The sequence below is a fragment of the Peromyscus maniculatus genome, chromosome 13, assembly GCF_049852395.1.
Source record: "Peromyscus maniculatus bairdii isolate BWxNUB_F1_BW_parent chromosome 13, HU_Pman_BW_mat_3.1, whole genome shotgun sequence".
NCBI classification, from domain to species: domain Eukaryota; kingdom Metazoa; phylum Chordata; class Mammalia; order Rodentia; family Cricetidae; genus Peromyscus; species Peromyscus maniculatus.
In genome coordinates this window covers 2,993,180-3,014,092 of record NC_134864.1, presented here as the reverse complement: position 1 = coordinate 3,014,092, position 20,913 = coordinate 2,993,180, and the positions used below count along the sequence as shown (strand labels likewise).

The 20,913-nt window shown below is 35.8% G+C and overlaps 1 protein-coding gene across 50 annotated transcripts in view; it reads left to right on the top strand.

Annotated features, from left to right (window-relative positions):
- Positions 1-20,913, top strand: part of Trip12 (thyroid hormone receptor interactor 12) — a 128,714-nt gene that overhangs the window by 66,361 nt on the left and 41,440 nt on the right. For 23 of the 50 annotated variants that reach the window (XM_076549440.1, XM_076549447.1, XM_076549462.1 and 20 more), the window contains 13 exons: positions 616-711; positions 8,357-8,505; positions 10,126-10,161; positions 10,243-10,338; positions 11,515-11,607; positions 11,787-11,948; positions 13,395-13,463; positions 13,550-13,715; positions 14,982-15,099; positions 15,192-15,348; positions 17,250-17,403; positions 19,485-19,713; positions 19,989-20,107. In XM_076549440.1, coding sequence (XP_076405555.1) covers positions 616-711; positions 8,357-8,505; positions 10,126-10,161; positions 10,243-10,338; positions 11,515-11,607; positions 11,787-11,948; positions 13,395-13,463; positions 13,550-13,715; positions 14,982-15,099; positions 15,192-15,348; positions 17,250-17,403; positions 19,485-19,713; positions 19,989-20,107 — 1,644 coding nt within the window. Of the gene's footprint in view, positions 1-615; positions 712-8,356; positions 8,506-10,125; positions 10,162-10,242; positions 10,339-11,514; positions 11,608-11,786; positions 11,949-13,394; positions 13,464-13,549; positions 13,716-14,981; positions 15,100-15,191; positions 15,352-17,249; positions 17,404-19,484; positions 19,714-19,988; positions 20,108-20,913 lie in introns of all 50 variants that reach the window. The other 27 variants (XM_076549445.1, XM_076549465.1, XM_076549459.1 and 24 more) reach the window with 2 other exon arrangements.

The following is a 20,913-nucleotide window of genomic DNA, read 5'->3' as shown; positions in this document are numbered from 1 at the left end:
AAAAATTTGACAGAGCCTTTAAAATACAATATTATGTATATTCCATGTATAGGTAGGTTTGTACTTATATCTCAGATGATGGATTTTTAATAGATTTCTAATACATTATGTGTAGTTTCACATTGCTTTACTACAGTTTCTGAGAGAAATAACAAGTTTTTAAATTTTCCCTTTGATACCAGTTAGATGCACAGCTTTTCTTTGTTAACTGGTAAAAATGGTGTCAAGTTTTTCATATTTTTGGACAGGTTTGCTGAAATCTCTCTGGGAAGCAATTTTAATGGGAAAATGAGGCAGGGGCTCTTAATATATGACTTATCTAAAATAGTAATTTACCTTATGGTTTTCTTACATAGTTTTGATCAGAATGTATTTTTAAGTTCTCTCCAAAACTTTAACATATTTGAAGATGTCATGGGGTACTTTAATGTAGCAACTAAATTTGTGTATGTCTGAGGTCTTAGAGATTTAATTTAGTTTCTTTTAAAACTTAGAGTAGAAAGTAACATTGGGCTAACTCAATTGTGTGAGATGAATCACTTCCTTGACATTTTTAGGTAAGATCAGTTGTCTTAAATCAACTCAACTACTCCCCTGCCTTTCTTTTTTCTTTAGCCCTGTTAGAGGCCAGGGGTCTTCCTCCTCACCTGTTTGGTCCTCTTGGTCCTCGGATGTCACAGCTTTTCCATAGAACAATTGGAAGCGGAGCTAGTAAGTGAATACTTTAAAATGTTTCCTCCCTTGAAGTATCTGAATAATTGTTATTGGTTACTTGTAGGTGTAATAATTTAGCATCTTTTAGACTTCCTTCTGTACTTTTGACTGCTAAGTAATCCACATTCTTATAAAAAAATTAAATTTTCTAGCTGTAGGAAAGAATCATACAATTATGTCATCTGATTATATATTTTGAATTCATTTTTTATCTTAAGACATTGTTAATATGAATCTGATATTGATTTCTCTGCAGCATTGCTTCTTACCAGACTACTATCAGATTAATTATAACCCAGACTACTATCAGATTAATTATAACACTGACATAACAGTGACTATTTATAACGGAATATACTGTTCTGTAGTTAAAAGTCCAGTTAACGTCTTTTTGATAACATCTAATCATTTTTCTAATAACCTCATAGCTTGCACATGCTAGGACAACTATTTGGAGGTCTGAGTGCTACTTTGGAGTTGGTCCTCTCTAGTTTTGTATAGGTTCCAAGGATGGAGCTCAAGTTGTCAGGTTTATGTAGCAAGCATCTTTATTTGCTAAGACTTTTTAAGTTTTATTTTGTAGTTAAAACATTGCATTATATGATATGCCTGATGGCATATACCTTTAATCCCAGCACTAGGGAGACAGAAGCAGATCTCAGAGTTTGAGGCCATTCTGGTCAACAAAGTGAGTTCCAGCCAAGGCAACACAGAGAAACCCTGTCTCAATTAACAAAAAAAGGAAAACAAAAAAAAATAAAAAAACATTGCATTATGTGTAATTTTTATTCCCGAATCTTCCCTCTGGTGTCTCTCACAAGAAACAAACAGCGGGCTGGATAGATGGCTCAGAGGTTGAGAGCAATGACTGATCTTCCAGATCACCAGGTTCTATTCTCAGCACCCACATGGCAGCTTACAACTGTCTGTAACTCCAAGATCTGACATCCTCACATAGACATATATTCAAACAAAACAACTCATTTCTGGCTTTTATTAGTAAGAAAACTTAAAAAGCAGTTGTGTTTTTGTTTCCCTTCATCTCAGGTGACATACTCTGCCACAAAGTTCCCTTTTTGAGAGTTTTGTGAGTTATAAAATATTGCCCAGGCTTAATTACAACTCTGGGTCCTTGTGTCTCCCATATATTGGGATAATGGGTGGATGTAGCTTGAGTTTGCTCTCTGGGTCCTGCCAAGTCCCAGCAGTCTGACAGCCCACTTATAAAATAAACACACAGACGCTTATATTATTTAAACTGTTTGGCCTAAATGCTCAGGCTTCTTGTTAGCTGTTATATCTTAAATTAAGCCATTTTTATTAGTCTATAATTTGCCACGTGACTCACCGGTACCTTACATTTTGCTAGTCATGGCAGCAGCTGCCTCACCCTTCTACCTCCCAGAATTATTTTCCTCCTCGTCCTGCCTATCCTATCCTTCCTGCCTGGCTGCTAGCCAATCAGAGTTTTATTTATCAATCAATCATCCACATCAGGTGGATACTACCATACCTTTCTTCTTGAGAACTCTTGAATATTTATTAACTACCACATACTAGATGCTGGTACTATCCTGATCATAAGTACATTTAAGCAGAGTTGTTTTCTACATGGAGCCACCTTGTATTTCTCTCGTCTTAAATTGGACATCTTGTCTTGAATTGGGCATTTCTTTTCTATGAAAACAGGGTTGTTGGATAAAATGGTAGATGTACACAAAGTTTTATTAGCTACTAATTCACCACTGTGGAGATATAGAACCCTGTATTTTTACTTATCATGTATAACAATAGTATAGTGTTATATTTTGGGCTTTTTATAAAACTTAAGGTGAGAACTGTTAACTTACATTTTGATAATCACCTTGTATTCTTTTTAATATATTTTCCTCTTCTATTAGTCAGTTGTGTGTTTTAATGGTTTCGCTAGAAATTATTATATATAGCCTTAAATAATTTATCATATGACAAACAGTTTAAAAATTGAAGTGGTTTAGATCCTAATCTCTATTACTGTTGTGTGAGATATTTCTTTTTTTATTCATTCATTTATTCAATAATTCTATGATATTCATTAATTACATTAATGTATTGATTTATTACATTCATGATACTACTGTCCATTTGTGGGATTTTCCCATCACACAAAACAGATCCTGTACTTAGGAAATCATTGCTCTATATTCCTTTCTTCTCCATTTTGAGATAATGTCTAAACTTTCTGTTTCTATGAATTTCATATAATACAATTCTATAGTATTTTGTTCCTTTTTAATGTAAAAACATGTACTAACTACTGCAGAAGAAATAATACATGGATAGCTTGAACATAAAAACAGGTTATAATTCAACAGTCCAGGGTTATTGTAAACAGGAAAATATTTTCTCTTTAGAAAATGGTAAAAATGATAACATTTTCCAATAAGCCCCTTTAAGCCAAATGCTAGCTGAATTATATATATATGAATATTGATTAGTTCCTGGGATACAGAAGAAACCTATTTTCATTTGTTCAGCGAGCTATGTTTTACTTAAGTTGGGTAAGTGAGATTCCCCTTCACTGTTTGATTTATGGCAGACATTTTTCTATAGGCTAATCCATAATCTAAAAAGCCTCCCCTCCTGAAAGTTCTGTCATCAGCTTGATACAGTACAAATTCTTATCGTAGTAGTGAAATGTTTCACTAAAGCTTGCCCAGTGATTGGCGAAAACCAAAACTTAATTATAAGCCACAGTCATCCTAGGGTCCCCCCTGCTATGTAGCCTTCCTGTATCTGGGGGTTGCAGTCTGATTGTTCTTCACTTTATATCTAGTATCCACTTATGAGTGAGTACATACCATGTTTGCCCTTCTGAGTCTGGGTTACCTTACTCAGGATGACATTTTCTAGTTCCAGCCATTTGCCTGTAAATTTCATGATTCCATTTTAAAAAATTGATTGGGTGGTGGTGGTGGTGGTGGTGGTGGTGCTGCGCACCTTTAATCTCAGCACTTGAGAGGCAGAGGGCAGGCAAATCTTAAGTGAGTTTGAGAACAGCCTGGTCTACAAAGTCAGTTCTAGGGTAGCCAGGGCTGTTACACAAATGAAACCCTATCTTGATAAACAATAAAACAAAACATAAATCAAAAAAGGAAAAAAAAAAGAAATCTGATAACAAATAATTGTTTTAGATGCATTATTAAAAATGTTTATTCTTCTTCCCATTGTGCTTAATTTCTGCTTACATGATTTTCTTCCAGCTGAAGGACTGTATTTCATAGGAGTTAAGGGTGACCAATAATCATCTGTTTTTGTTTGAAAAATTGTTGTGCCTAAAATTTCAAAGGACATTTTTCTCTTGTGTAACATTCTCTATCAGCACTTTTTGCCCTGATTGCTATAGTTTATCTTCATTAAACTTTTCTTTTTCCTGTGAGCAAGGGTGTGTGTATGTATGTTTTCTAGTTAGTGTTTCTCTGTGTCGTCCTGGAACTCTAGGGCTTTCTGCCTCTCTCCTAAGTGCTGGGATTAAAGGTTTGTGCCACCATGCCCAATACCAGTTTGGTTGTTTCTTCTTCTTCTTCTTCTTCTTCTTCTTCTTCTTCTTCTTCTTCTTCTTCTTCTTCTTCTTCTTCTTCTTCTTCTTCTTCTTCTTCTTCCTCCTCCTCCTCCTCCTCCTCCTCCTCCTCCTCCTCCTCCTCCTCCTCCTCCTCCTTCTTTTCTTCTTCTTTTCTTCTTCTTTTTTTTTTTCTTTTTTGGAGACAGGGTTTCTCTGTATAGCTTTGCGCCTTTCCTGGATCTTGCTCTGTAGACCAGGCTGGCCTCAAACTCACAGAGATCTGCCTGCCTCTGCCTCCCCAGTGCTGGGATTAAAGGCGTGCGCCACCACGCCCGGCCAGTTAGTTGTATGCTACAATCTTTTCTTACTTCTTGCTTTGTATTGAGTTAATTTGAAATACTGTGCTTTTTAGTTCTAGGTAATTCATTGTTTCTTTATAGCAGATTTCTCTTTTGAAATTCTGTAGTGCCACTGCCACTTATTTTCTTTGTTGGTAGTGCTGGAGCAATTGAACTTTGTGTATTCCCAGCTCATTGTTTTTTCCAAGTATTTGTCACAGTTAATATCCTAGAAGTGTTGATTTTCTTTTTCCTCTCTTTATAATTCTTGAGAGCTTGTTTGGAGGTTCTAGCAGGGGAGCTCAGCTACTCGTATATCCTTGACCGAAGACCGGTCCTCCTCTATTCGGGGAAGGTCGTCCTCTTCGACCGAGCGCACAGCTTGGGGAGGGACGCACATGGAGCGGTGAGGGAGGAAGGGGACACCCGCTAGCCAGCCAGATCAGAGGAATCAACCCTGGCGATCAATGGGGTGACAGGTGTCGCAGCCAGATCGCCCTCACATCCTCTCTTTATAATTCTTAGTCCTGTATTCCCAGTTTTTTTTTTTTAAACAATTAAGCCTAGTATTTGTTTTATTTATGTATTTACAACATTTTGTATAAAAGAACTGAAGAGGCTTGACAGGGTAACTTTCATTCTTTTTCTTCATAAAACACAAAATGTTTTTCTTTATAAAACATTCACTGACTTTTCCTGCTTCTTTTTATCTAGCCTGAGAACTAAGAATGTCCTTTACCTTTTTAAATGCCTGGAAAAAAAAATGCCTCATATTTTGAATTTAAAAAAATTCAGTGAATTTCAAATTTTACTATCCATAAAGTCTTAATGGATCAAAGCCATGTTCATTAGTTTTGTACTATCTATGTCTATTTTTTGAACTATAATACTAGAGTCAGAATTAGATAAGATAGCTACGATGGAGATCGTATGGCCTGCAAAAGCTTAAAATAATTATTGTTTGGCTCTTAATAGAAAATGTTGGCCTGCCAACTCTTCATCTTCTGTTTATTGGAATGTTGATCTGTTGCTATGTTTTAGGTTCCTGAAATCCTTGCATGCAAAGATAAGGCTGTGACTAGTAGTTGGAGTGCTGGTGCTTTGAACTTTTTTTGAAGTGTTACCACAAATTGCTGGTAGCTTAATAAGAACCAAATCAGTGCCATCCAATTCTCCTCCAAGTTGTCAGTTACATTTTTAGTGCAGGTCTGAATCAGTACTTTTATTCAGTGCTGCTGAGTTCAGTAATTCCATTTTTGCTTTATGATGCCTTTCAAATATTAAACATTAACCGAATTGGTCTTTACTCCTAAATTAGTGTTTTTAATCTTTGTGACTAAATGGGGAACATTTTTTCACATATACTTGATTTCAGCATAGGCGCTAATATATCCTGTTGTTACTAAACTTGACTTGACATTGAGAGATGACTTGCCAGACACAGTAACACAGTTCTCATTAAATTTTTGTTTTGGAAAAAGGGTATTTTTAATCTTGTGTATATTATACTATATAATGTATTAATTGCCAGGCATTAAGTACATTTCTTTTGGGTTTCTCTGTGTAGCTTTGTCCCTTTCCTGGATCTCGCTCTGTAGACCAGGCTGTCCTCACAAAGATTCGCGTGGCTCTGCCTCCCAATGCTGGGATTAAAGGCGTTCACCACCAGCGCCCCCCTAAGAACATCTCTCTTTTTATCTGCACCAAGTTTTAAATACATTTAGCCTACTTAAGAAACTGTGGCATGGGTGGTGATGGCCGCTGCTGCCTTATTCTCCTGTTTTCTGCTAGTGGAGTTGAATTCATGACATCATCTATGCCTGTCACATGGTCTACCATTGAACCTAACTTAATTGTTTATGAGTATAAAATGATCATTTTATATCTAAAATCTACTGATCTAGTAATTAGATTTCTTCATACATCATAGGTATGTAGCAGTTTGGCCATTGTTTTTACTAAAGGTCTCTTTAGAAACACAGTTGGATATAGGGCTTTAGGTAATTGCAATCTCACTGATAATAATTATACTTAAGATTACCAGCTTCAGTGTTTATGAGACACCCCTTGCATGGCATATTTGCCTGTTCTACTCTCTGTATGTGATAATGTTTCTGAGATAGACTTGGTGTATAGCATTTCATCCTTTTTTAAGTGAAATTAGGAACTACTTGAGATTCTTTTCATCAATTACTTTTTAAAAAATTATGTATTTAGCACAAATGATACACCTGCTTTACTGATACTAATATTTAGTTTAGAATGTAGAAGTTGTATTCTTTTGAACATGTCTGTGCATTTTATTTTCAGGTGGACTTTTAATTATTGCAAGGTAGTAGGCAGCAATTATGTAATTTGTTAGCTACGTACAATAAAAAAGTCCTTTTTAAGGGTTATGTCATCAGGAAGATCACTGAACCTTAATTATAATAAACTTGTTTTGCTGTAAATTTCATATAGGTTGGAAATTATGTTCAGATATTTTTGTATCCAGATTTATATATTTTTTTTTTTTTTTTTTTTTTTTTTTGGTTTTTTCGAGACAGGGTTTCTCTGTGTAGCTTTGCGCCTTTCCTGGGACTCACTTGGTAGTCCAGGCTGGCCTCGAACTCACAGAGATCCGCCTGCCTCTGCCTCCCGAGTGCTGGGATTAAAGGCGTGCGCCACCACCGCCCGGCTCAGATTTATATATTTTAAAACTTAATGATAACTGGGTTTAAAAGCCCACTGTGCAAATACTATGAATAGGAAAGCATCTATGAAGAGACAATATATATTGGTAGATTTTACTCATTTGTTTACCATCCTGAGGATCAAACCCTTGTGAATACTAGGTATGTACTGTAGCACAAACCCCAACATTGATTTTAATTTTGAGTGCTGTAATGAATTTGCATAATGGAATTGAGGCTTAAAAAAAACCACTTCAGTAGCCAGCACCTGCTAATGTAGTTAGAACTACAAAGGTTGTTTGTTTTTGTGTTGAATACTTCAAATGCATTATTCTGCCTGTCTTAATTTTGCTTCCTTTTCTCTACTATTTGTTTTCTATTTAATCCTGGTGTGTATATTTAAAGAAACATAACATTCTTTTGATACCCAGATACCATCATTAAGAAATTTTTATTGGACTAAAATTATACTCACTACATTCATTTCTTTGAAAGCGCAGATATGGCAAAGCAAACAGTTCCTGTTGGTTTTTGGTGATTTGAATTTTTCTGCTAACTTGTTTAAGTTAGAAAGGCATAAACCAAGTAATTGAGGTCATGTTAAGGCTGAGCAGACACAGTAGCTCTCCTTTGAGTGTTTAAGTGGCATAGACTTCAGTTTGCTTTTCTTTTTTCTTTTTGCCTTATAATGTCTGTCTCCAGGAGTGAGTATTCCTTTAAGGTTTTCTGTATTATATCTTTTATTTCTATATGGTTGGAGAAACATTTGTTTTGAAATCTGATCTTAGAGTACTACTGAGCCATCTCCCCAGCTCTTCAATGTTTATTATAATTTTTAAAAAAGATTAAATTTTTTCCCCTCATGTTTGTGAGTGTTTCTACATGTTTCTGTGCACACATGTGTGGATGAATACCTGAGGAGGCCAGAAGAGGTGTTAGATTGTCTGGAGTTGCAGTTATCCATGCTTATGAGCTGCCTGACATTGCTGCCAGAAATGTTGGAGTCTCTGGAAGAGTAATAGTATTCTTAAGTGCTGAGCTGTGTCTCCAGCTCTCAGTGTTTAAAAGTAATGCCTTCTATTCCTTTGAAGGTTCCAAGGCCCAACAGCTTCTTCAAGGACTACAAGCGAGTGATGAGAGTCAACAGCTTCAGGCAGTCATTGAAATGTGTCAGCTATTGGTTATGGGAAACGAAGAGACTCTAGGAGGGTTTCCTGTGAAGAGTGTTGTTCCAGCTTTGGTAAGCATACTTACTATTTTTCTGTTGGTTTACTTTGCCTATATGCATGCTGTACAAATAAATACTCTATCTTAATGAGCTGTAAACCCAGCTTGAGTTTGTAAATATTTTTGCGCCAAGTTTTTGTTGAAGTCACTCGTTTGATCTTCATTACTTAAATGGTTTAAAGTTATTCAGCCCATCAGTAATGCTTTGTTTCTACACTGTAAAAAAATGTGTTAGGGTTTATTGTTCAATTTCCCAGTTTTTGGGCTAATAATAAGTGAACTTATTTTGGGTTGTCTTTGTGGTTGAGAAAGATTGAGTGTTTATTACTCAATCCCAGCTTGACATAATCTACAATCACTTGGGAGGGATCTTTGATCATCTTGGCCTGGGCTCATGTATTGGGGAATTGTCATCTTTATATTAACTTGAATACACAGCCTATGTGGGCTCTACCATGTCCTACACAGGGCATCCTGGACTTTATATACTGAGATGGTACTGAACAGGAGTAAGCATAAACACATTAACTTCTGTTTTTCACTGTTGTTGTGATTGGCTAAGTTAAGTCCATGCCTTGACTTCTCTGGAATGATGAACTCTATGCTATACTTGTTAACTGACGTATAACCCTTTATTCTCTAAGTTGCTTTTTTTCAGGGTATTTTATCATAGCAACAGAAAGGAGATTAAAACAATTGACATTTATTAGTCATCCCTTTTGGTGTAAGGGAATGTGTTACAGCTGATTGATTCCATCTTTCAATTAGGAAACTTGGTGTTTCCTATGAAAGCCTTTTGAATTTACATGTGTTTTCTAAGTGACTGATTTAGATGGTGAATGTGTGTAAATGTTTTAGTTTTGAAGAACTTTTTCAAGGCATGTATTATACATATTTATTTACCCGAGAAGTCATGGGTATTGTATATCTTTTATTATCACCATTTAATTGAATGGTACTTGATACCTGAAGTACAGTGCATTTAAAATTTTCCAGTTTTGCATTCCTTCTTTTGACAAAAATAGCTGCAATTTCTGTGAAGTCTTTTTCAAATGAGAAAATAATGTAAATTCTGATTTTTGGACTTATTTATTTGTGAAATAATTACATTGATCTCATTTATTAATTGTAGTGTCTAATATATTCAATCCTATTTTCAAATCACATTTTACTGTATGATTAACATATTGCTATATTGGTACTTATTTCAGATGTACACAGAATGTAAACTGGTCTGTGTTAATAATAATTCAGCAAATACCAGTCATTGCTGGTGCTAATGATGTGTCAATTGGTAAATCCTCTGTTAATGGGCTTCTTTCAAGGATATTAGAACTACTAAAATGGTTGGTTTTAAGCAACAGAAATGATGATTTCTTTAAGTTGATGCCTTATAACAGCATTGCCAGTCCATAGCTGTTGCATGTAATGAATGATATCCTAAGCATAATAATTCTGATGTATGCCTTGCTGTCGTGTGTGTGTGTGTGTGTGTGTGTGTGTGTGTGTGTGCGTGTGCGTGTGTGCGTGTGCGTGCGTCTGTGCGAGCTCGCATAAGGAACAAATTCTTCTATCAGATAAATGCAAGAAATATTTCAACAATGTGCTTAATACTTTGTTATGTTTTTAACAGATAACATTACTGCAGATGGAACATAATTTTGACATTGTAAGTACATCATGTATTTTTAAAGGCACTCTAAACATTAATATGAGTATTTATTGAATAAAATCTCATCTTGTTTTCTAGATGAATCATGCTTGCCGAGCCTTAACCTATATGATGGAAGCACTCCCTCGGTCATCTGCTGTTGTCGTAGATGCTATCCCTGTCTTCTTAGAAAAGGTAGTCATGATTTCGTACAACTTGTTCATAAGTGCACAGGAGTTTTGAATTCTTTAATTCATTTCTATGATGTAATTGAAGTCTGTGTTTTCAATCAATATACCAGAAAAAAACATTTTATCTATAACAGACTAATAGTTTAAAGTAGAAACTAATAAATCATTTACGAAATAAGCACAATTTTATGATTTGAATGATAGTATTGAATATATTAATATCAGAGAACAGCATAAAGCATTTTATTAAAAAATAATATATTGGGGGCTGGTGAAATGCCTCAGTGAGTAATAGTGCTTATAGGGTAAACATTCTGACCTGAATTTTTATCATCTCTGGAATACACATAAAAAAGCCAGGCACAATGCTCTCAGCACCTGTAAGATAGAGGATAGATGAGACACAAGACACTTGAGACCTGATTGTACACAGTGGAAGGTCTTCTACATGTGTTCCATAGCATAAACACATCACAATCGTAAAAATAAGAGTTAGGAGAAAAATAGTTCAGTAGAATTGATAGCTATTTATAATCTCATTTGATAGCTGATAAGTTTGAGACAAAGGATCTTGCTTATGTTCACAGAATTGACCAGTGGAGAAAAGAAATTTTTCATATGTAGGTTGTATGTAAATTTTCAATAGTAGGTTGTGCTTTTGGTGTATATTACTTTTTTTTTTTTTTGGGTTTTTCGAGACAGGGTTTCTGTGTGTAGCTTTGCGCCTTTCCTGGAACTCACTTGGTAGCCCAGGCTGACCTCGAACTCACAGAGATCCGCCTGGCTCTGCCTCCCAAGTGCTGGGATTAAAGGCGTGCACCACCACCGCCCGGCACTCTAATTTTTTTAATGAGTAATGATAAAATTTAATTACTCTGAAATATACTCAAATTTTAAGCCTGGTTTAAAAAAATTGTTACATGTATCAACTCATTTGTTTTAAAATAGAAGTTTTGTCTTATGGTAATATATTTTCAGTATCCTGAAACTGAGTAAATTGTTGGGAGGAAACTGCCAGCTATGCTTTCTAGCTTTTACTCAAGGGTGAGTTGTTTTTTAGTTTGGTTTCATGGTGGAGCTAGCGTAAGTGGCTACAAATAGAGGAAGTAAAATGTTCATGTAGATAAAGTACTGTTGAAGAATAAATAATAACCTTTGGTACCTACTTTAATGTTCCTAGCTGCAAGTTATTCAGTGTATTGATGTGGCAGAGCAGGCCTTAACTGCCTTGGAGATGTTGTCACGGCGACACAGTAAAGCCATTTTACAGGCGGTAAGTGTTGTTGCTGAAGGACTGTATTTCCTTTGATGTTTATCTCAGAACTACATTGTGCTAGTTCCTTGTAGCTCTGGAAGAGGACATATTCCCCCAAAGTGATGTACTAGACATTTTAATAGTTATTTTTGGTAAAGAATATTTTCCCTTCATTTTAACAGTTTTCTGTATTTTAGGGTGGTTTGGCAGATTGCTTGCTGTATCTAGAATTCTTCAGCATAAATGCCCAAAGAAATGCACTAGCAATTGCAGCTAATTGCTGCCAGAGTATCACACCAGATGAGTTTCATTTTGTGGCAGATTCCCTACCATTGCTTACCCAAAGGCTAACTCATCAGGTAAAGTATGAATCTGTTTCCTATGCCTTGAAAGTGTTTTTTTTTTTTTTTTCCTTCCTTCTGAGGTCTTCTTAAGTGTATTATTATCCAGTCGCATTAATTAGGTTACTTTTTAATAAGATTTTTGGCAGATTTACTCAAATGATAGGTATTTCATTCAGTATATTTATATTGATAGCAACTATGACTTTGTAACAATTGAGATTTTCCTTTGTAAGGTCAGAATTTACTTTTAGAAGGATCTCTTTAAAAGGCATTGGGAGCGTGGGTTAAGACTGGAAGAGATAGGTTGTCTTGAAATAGAAATGAAAAGTGCAAATTCCACCTGTTGGGGTTGGAGGAGAGCAGAGTAGGTATGTAAAAGGTAAAACACCAGAAGTAGTTTAAAGAACAGAATTCATACCACAATTAAATGGAGGAGACTGAGCTGTCACATCTGGAGGTCAGAGAGAAACTGTTTTCTTGTACCCTTTACCAATAATGTTATTTATTACTAGAGACACTTTTTAAGGAATCAACTTTAAATTTGCTTCTCCAAATTATGTTAAGCCTTGTTAAAATTAGATGTACAGAATATGCTTAAGAGACATTTGTCTCTTACATTTCTATAATGATAGAGTAAAGGCATTAAATTTTTTTCTTTTCTTTGTGGGACAAGGGACAGCTTACAGTCCAGATTATCACTGAACTTCAATTATTTCAAGTCTACATCATACATGCCTAGTCAGTTTGTTTGTTTCTTATTTATTTTGGGGATATGGTCTTTCTATAGCCCTAGCTAGCTTAGATCAGTTGGCTTCTGGCCCCCAAATGTTGTGATTCAGGAATGCACTACCATGCCTGGTTTAATTTGTTTATTTTTCAAAAGCATAGTTCAAATTGAGATCATTTATATATTCTGTAATTCATTGTGAAAATCAATACTAACTAACATCCTTACTTCATAAATGAGAACCAAGAATCAGAATATTTAAATTAGTTGGCCGCTACTTTCTAGCTTGCTTTCTAGAGAATCTAGTAGCACCAAAGATGTACACTTTTGCAATTTGATTTATATTTTTACAGAAGGAAGCCTCATTGCTCCATTAATGAAGTAAACATAATATTGGTTTTGTTGTTATGAGGAACATTTACAGATGTTTCTTCAAGAGGACTTTATTTTTATAGCAAGTCTGTTCTAATAGCCAAATCTTTTTTTGGTTATCAGGAACTTCATTCCTTAGTGCTTAGGGCATTGAATCTGCTGATGGTGTCAAATTCATGAATCTTCAAGTCTCTATGCAAATGTTTTTTCTTTAATATTACTCACTACACTTTGCAGGTTTTTCTTTTCAAAGCTCACATCTGATAATGAGGTAACCTAGATTTGAGGCAAAGAAAGAACTAATTGACTGGTGGTGCTAACATTTTATATTAATAAACTTTATTTTCCTTTGTGAAAAATAGGACAAAAAGTCAGTAGAAAGCACTTGCCTTTGTTTTGCACGTCTAGTGGACAACTTTCAACACGAGGAGGTGAGTATCATCTTTGATAGTATATTTTTGAAGTAGTAGAATTGCTGAATTACAGCATAATAATTTCTCTTCTTTTGTTCATGAAGAATTTACTGCAGCAGGTTGCTTCCAAAGATCTGCTTACAAATGTTCAACAACTGTTGGTAGTGACTCCACCAATTTTAAGTTCTGGGATGTTTATAATGGTGGTTCGCATGTTCTCTCTGATGTGTTCCAACTGCCCAACATTAGCTGTTCAACTTATGAAACAAAGTAAGTGCTTTTTTATTACTGTATTTTAAGCTGTAAAAGTGGCTCTTCATACTCACAAGTCAACCTAAGTCACAAAAGTAAAAGAAATGATAAATGCTATTGGATATTGAAGAAGAAATATGATGAGGTCAGGACTGTAGCTCCGTGAGTGGTAGAGACTTAACTGACTGTCTGGGTGTTGGATATCCAGCAGTGCTAAAAACCTTTTCTGGTTTATTTATTTATTTATTTTTTATTTTATATATTTTATTTTACAATACCATTCAGTTCTACATATCAGCCATGGGTTCCCCTATTCTCACCTCCTCCAGGACAAGTCCTCCCCCGAGGGATAAGTTTATTAAGGTACACAATATTTTGGGGAACACAATACCACCACATTTCCTCTCTTTTTGTCTAAAATTTCTCGAGGTACGCTCAAGAAGGATACGTACCTCGAGAATGAAATTTAATTTTGTCTAAAATTAAAGAAAGCTTATAACTAATACAAAAAAATTATCCAATAAGTATATACAATATATACAATATTCCCTGAATACACTGGATAATTTTCCTTTAATATCACATTTTTACTACTTTTGCATATTCCAGGAAATTTCCTATATAGTATATGGAAGCCACTAGGCACATTTTCCTTCTATAGTGATAAGTAATTGTGAGCATGTTTATCTTTTTATGGGGTAGTATAAAAAAAAGAGCTACTTTCCTGATCACTTATAAAAATAAACTACACAACACAATTTTAAGGTCACTTTTTGTGGTACTGCAGAATGAAGCTTGATGCCTGTTGTATGATAAGGAAGTGGTCTGCCTCTGATCCTGTTCATGCCCATTAAAGCATCTTTGTAAAACACTAGAGTGTATTTGTATTACTTGATAAAGATAACAAAATGGTACCTTTCCAAGATAATAAAAAAAAAGTAATAGCTGGATTTATGCTTTTTCACATGTACATAATATGTATTAAAAACCCACTACAGCTAGCAGACACAGCTTTGTCTTAGGTTTTAGTGTTTACAGTGACTAAACCTCTGCATCTGAGTGATTATGGTGCTATATTCTCCAGAGACTGTTTCAGGGGAGTGGAAAGTTAATATGGAGAACATTTTAATTATGTTTGTTTCTTGAGTTAACATGTAAGTATCATGTAAGACAGGAATTACGAGCTTTAGATGCTTACCTCATAGGCCATGTACTTCCAGTATATTTGAAAGGAAGGTGGTAAGTGAATGAGTGTATTATGTTTTGTTGTTGTTGGCTTAACAGACATTGCAGAAACGCTTCACTTCCTCCTGTGTGGTGCCTCTAATGGAAGTTGTCAAGAGCAGATTGATCTTGTGCCACGAAGTCCTCAAGAACTGTATGAACTGACATCTCTGATTTGGTAAAGAATGGGGACATTTTCCTTGAGAGTCTTAATACCTACAGATGGTACAGAAAGTTACTTATTAAAATAATTGCACTTTTCATTTGCAGTGAACTTATGCCATGTTTACCAAAAGAAGGCATTTTTGCAGTTGATACCATGTTGAAGAAGGGAAATGCCCAGAACACAGATGGTGCAATTTGGCAGTGGCGGGATGACCGAGGTCTCTGGCATCCCTATAACAGGATTGACAGCCGGATCATTGAGGTAGTAGTTTCATTGTACCATTTAAATATGCCTATTTTTGTGGAGTGTGGGTGTAGGGATGGAATGGGGAGGTGGTTGTGTGTGTTTAGTGTGCTCAGTTTTGAATTAACTTAAGATTCTCTCATTTTGTCTCCTGAGAAAGAAGGCCCTCATTCTGTTGAGGTCAGAAAACATGATGTTCTAGTCCTGCTTCTGCTGCTAACTACCTGCTTGGCTTGGAGCAAGTAATCTAAGTTCTTTGTCCCATAGTTTTGTTTCCCAAAGGAAACACTGGAGGGTTAGACTATGTTTCAAAGCCAGGTCTATTATTTCAACCCAGAGGAAATCTCCCAATGTGTGCTTTTTATACTTAATGGAGGAAAAAGTGCAAACAAGTTAAATACCTGCCCCACGGTGAATACAGAAATGGTGAACCGTAGATTAGTATGTAATTCAGTATTAGTGTAATAGATTTTAATGATATAAATGAAAGCAGTGTTCAAAACAATAGAACTTTTGGCAACTTGATAGAAGAAACTGAGTGATACATTGGAGGAATATAACAAAATGTTAATGATGATTTTCCATGACAGTTGCTGTGGTTTCTGTTCATCTAATGTTGTTTGTAGTCACTGGAATAATAATCTTCAGTTTCTCAGATGACACAAAGACTTGGTGCTAGAAAAGCATTGCAACACTGGAGAGTCTGTACATTTTCTGCTAGCATTTTCCCCCCCACATTTGGGAGACAGGGTTTCTCTGTGTAGCTTCGGGGATTGTCCTGGATCTTGTTCTATAGACCAGGCTGACCCTGAACTCACAGAGATCCGCCTGGCTTGGCCTCCCAATGGGATTAAAGGCATGCGCCACCAATGCCCTGCTTCTGCTAGCATTTTTATACATACAAATAATTCTTCTAAATTTAAAACAATGTTTGAAATGCAACCAATTTCTCTTGTAAAGATGTACCTTAAAGATAAGTTCCTCCAATCAGTTTCTCAAGTCAGGAGTCCTTATAAAGGAACTCAATTCAGCACCAGTTTGTGATTTTATGAGAGTTAATTGTTGACTGGTCCCTTGTGCCACAGCTGCTAGTGTTCTTAATTTCTAACCTTAAGTGTTTTTCTTTTTAGCATTCTCCTGATAATTACATCTTCTCTATTAGTTTATTCTCTATTTCCAGATAGTTATTCCATTCTCTCTAGGAGTCTCCGCTTAGATTGATCTTTTAAATTAAGAGTATTTGTTTGTTTTTAAAGTCATAGGTTATGCTATATAATCTAAGCTGTCTTTGAACCTGGAAACCTCTTGACTTAATCTCCTGAGTGCTGGGATTCCAGGTGTGCAACAACCATATGTAACATATTTTGCAACTTCTCTAGGTTATCTGAATGGATTTTGCAAATTCTCTAGGTTACCCTTCTATGTAATGTTTGCAATTTAAGATTATTAATCTTAAATTTTAGGTGTGTTCCTTATAGTCTTAGAACAGCATTTAAATGTGAGGTTGTCTTGTTTACATAAGGACAATTCTACAAGGTATTTGGCTTAAGGAGAATTTTAGTAGGTTATTAGAAATTGATTGGGTAACAACTAGAGTTCTAAGGACATATATAAATTTCTTTCACAGTGCAGTTTCTTTTGAAATACAAATAGTATCTTCATGTCAATTATGCTCTATGACTTGGTATTTCCTAGACTTCTGTCTCAGAGATCTCAGGGCTAACGGTTTGGTTTAATTTAACATGATTTGTTAAACCAATGAGTTTTGTCATCAACAGTATTGTAATTTCCACATTCTGTCAGTTTACCAGCCACATAAAATAGATACGTAATGTAGCATGTGTGGAGGGTCCCCGCTGTGCTTAAGGTAATGAATTTCTACATGTTTATATTCAAGGTTTCTCTCTGTTTGCTCTCAGGCAGCCCATCAGGTCGGTGAGGATGAGATAAGCTTGTCCACTCTGGGACGAGTTTATACTATTGATTTTAATTCTATGCAGCAAATCAATGAGGACACGGGAACAGCACGTGCCATTCAGAGAAAACCTAACCCCTTAGCCAATACTAACACTAGTAAGTATCCTTTGAGTTAAGTAGCTATGTACTGTTGGAATTTATTTTAAACTGATTTTGAGTATGCTGTGTGGGTATACATGTTCTTCAACATGCATGTGGAAGTCAAAAGAGTAACTTGAAGGAGCCATGTTTCTTCTGCCATGTAGGTTCTAGCCTTTAGCCTTGTCAAGCTGGAACCTGTAATATTTTCTTTTTTATTAGTAATTGTTTCATTGAATATCCTTTGAGCAGGGTAAGATAGTTGTGGTGCTCACGTGAGGCAAATTCCAAAAGCCTGGGTGGCTTCCACCCTCAGCCTCCTCACTGGCTGCTATGGGATGCTTCCTGCACTTACCCCACTTCCCTGTCTCGTCTTTCCTGTCTTTTTTAAAGTTCCTCCCCCTCCTGGGGCCCAAACACTTACCCATTCAGCCCTTAATCTCCCAGGACTGTTTTCCTTTCTTTGCTTCCTCTTCCTGTCGGACACCTAAATATGCCTGCAGAGTTTTTTATAACCCAGAGAACCTCCACGGTTCCATTCTCGAAGAAAGGGGGCAGCTGAGTCCAGTCTCAGTTATATCCTTCTGAGGTCTTGAATGTAGTTGAAGACTAGATAGTTATAATTTCCTTAGTTACGATAAAAGATAAGTTAGATATGAAACCTTAGACTCACAAATATAGGATAGAGAGGATATCTTCTTAAATTTTGCCAAATACAAATAGACTAATTATTATAAATAGACTAGATATTGTAACTGTAATTCTTGCTTGATAATTGTTTTGGTATATGCAATTTTACTATGTTAAAGTTAAAACCTTACTTTTTGAAAAAAGTTCGTTCTGTGGATATTGCTTTGTATGCTGTGAATGTGTTGCTCTGATTGGTTAATAAAGTACTGATTGACCAGTAGCCAGACAGGACGTATAGGCAGGACAGAGAGCAGAATTCTGGGAGCAGGAATACTGATTCAGGAGTTGCCAGCCAGACACAGAGGAAGCAAGATGTGAAGGTAGAACTGAGAAACCGTACCAAGCCACATGGATAAGCATAAATAAGAATTATGGTTAATTTAAGTATAAGATCTAGCTAGCAAGAAGCCTGAGCCATTAGGTCAACAGTTTTAATTAATATAAGTCTGTGTGTTTATTTGGGTCTGAGCAGTGGACACAGGAAACTCCAGCTACATAGTTGAGTAATGGTGATATAATTCACTAAAACCTGTTCATCAGTTATTATGAATAAGCCAGTAATACTACATGTATGATGTCTTTCCCACTAATTTTTCTTCTTCTTTTTTTTTTTTTTTTTTTTTTTTTTTTTTTGGTTTTTTCGAGACAGGGTTTCTCTGTGTAGCTTTGTGCCTTTCCTGGAGCTCACTTGGTAGCCCAGGCTGGCCTCGAACTCACAGAGATCCGCCTGGCTCTGCCTCCCGAGTGCTGGGATTAAAGGCGTGCGCCACCACGCCCGGCCTAATTTTTCTTCTTTAAGTGATCGGATACCACACCCCCAGAAAAGGTCTGGGTAGTAAATGTTAGAAGCTTCATAAGGTATACAGCCTTTGCACTATTTAATACTATTGTAGTTTCAAAGCTGTCCTATTATAAGACATAAACAAATGTACTTTATGGGGGAAGAGAAAGATGTGTAACCATAATTGGCCAAACTCTTGTTCATAGTCTTCATCAGTTCCATTCTCCTTATACATATTCTTTGTGAACAAAATAGCAAAAATTACCTTGTTTATTCAGTTTTTTTTGATAGCTTTTATCTGAGTAACAACTCCATTTCTTATAACCCTCATTTTTGTAGCTCGTATTTTAGTGAGTTAGTATTGAAATTTCCCTAGTGTCTGTTAGATTATGCTTTAGCACAAAGAAGAGGTCTCCTTAGTACACTGATTACACTAATGGTTTCTGCTGGTTAGAGTGGTCAGTGCAGTAATCTCTTAATATTAGGTAAGTTAATGTTTGTTCTATAATAAAAAACATTTGCATAGTAGTTGCTGGGCTGAATACTTGTAAAAACCAATTGCTTCTATTCTAGTTGGTCAGTTGGTCAGTCACTTCAGGACAGTAATTTTTTTTTTTTAAAATAACAGGTGGATATTCAGAGTTAAAGAAGGATGATGCTCGAGCACAGCTAATGAAAGAAGACCCGGAACTGGCTAAGTCTTTCATTAAGACCTTATTTGGTGTTCTCTATGAAGTGTATAGCTCCTCGGCAGGACCTGCAGTCAGACATAAGTGCCTTAGAGCAATTCTTAGGATAATTTATTTTGCTGATGCTGAACTTCTGAAGGATGTTCTGAAAAATCATGCTGTTTCAAGGTGTGTTCATGAAAATATTAAAATGATTTAGAAATTTAAATCTAAAGTTATTTTTAGAAATTTCTAAATCACTACAGAAAAAAATGAAGTTTGGAATGTCTTGAATAATTTTTAATGTCTATTTTGGCGTAATCATAATTTTAAAAATCTAACTGAATTTAATATAAATTAGAGTTGTTATAATAGAGTACAATTTTGTTCTTAAATTTTAAGTAGTATGACCAAAAATAATCACCAACTTCAGATAGTTCATACACAAATGTTTTGTTTTTTAGTCACATTGCTTCCATGCTATCAAGCCAAGACCTGAAGATAGTAGTTGGAGCACTTCAAATGGCAGAAATCTTAATGCAAAAGTTACCTGATATTTTTAGTGTTTACTTCAGAAGAGAAGGTAATGCCTTTTTCTTCCCCTCCCCCCCATTCTTTTTGAGAAAGGTTTTCTCTATGTAGTCCTGGCTGTCCTGGAATTTGCTCTGTAGACCAGGCTGGCCTCAAACTCAGATCTGTCTGCCTCTGCCTCCTGAGTGTTGGGTTTAAAGGTGTGTGCCACCACCACCTTTAATGGTCTAGATAGAACTTGATGTGGCATATTCAGTGTCTGCAAGGAAAGTATTATGTTTAAGAGCTCAATTATATGTTTAAAAGTATATGTATCTTTAAGAGCTCAAGCATAATCAGTGTTTCATGTGTAGTATGTGTATATTGTATAAAGTACATGAAGATTGAGATTCACTGTCACTGATGATATTAGTCATTTTCAGTGATCTCCCTGCCTTGCCCCGTGCCCGACCCCAGTATATGCTCAAGTTTGGGAGCAGTCAGACTTAAAAGTATAGTTGCTATCTTTCAGTCTATAGTGATTCTTTGAATAAGGTTGCAATGCATCATAGCAGTAGATGAGAACAATTCAGGATTTATTTTATCATTTATTGGGTTGAGAATGTACATGACTAGTGCCATAAGAGGGCATCAGATTCTCTGAAACTAGATTTAACAGGCTTTGATGTGGGTGCTGGGAATTGAACTCAGGTCCTCTGAAAGAACAGGCAGTACTGTTAACCATTGAGCCATCTCTGCAGCTCTTGATCACTTTTTTTTTTTTTGTACCTTTTATTGGTAATAGATATTTTTTTCCTCACATAATACATCCTGATGACTGTTTCCCCTCCTAGGTCCTCTCCACTTGTTCTCCCATCA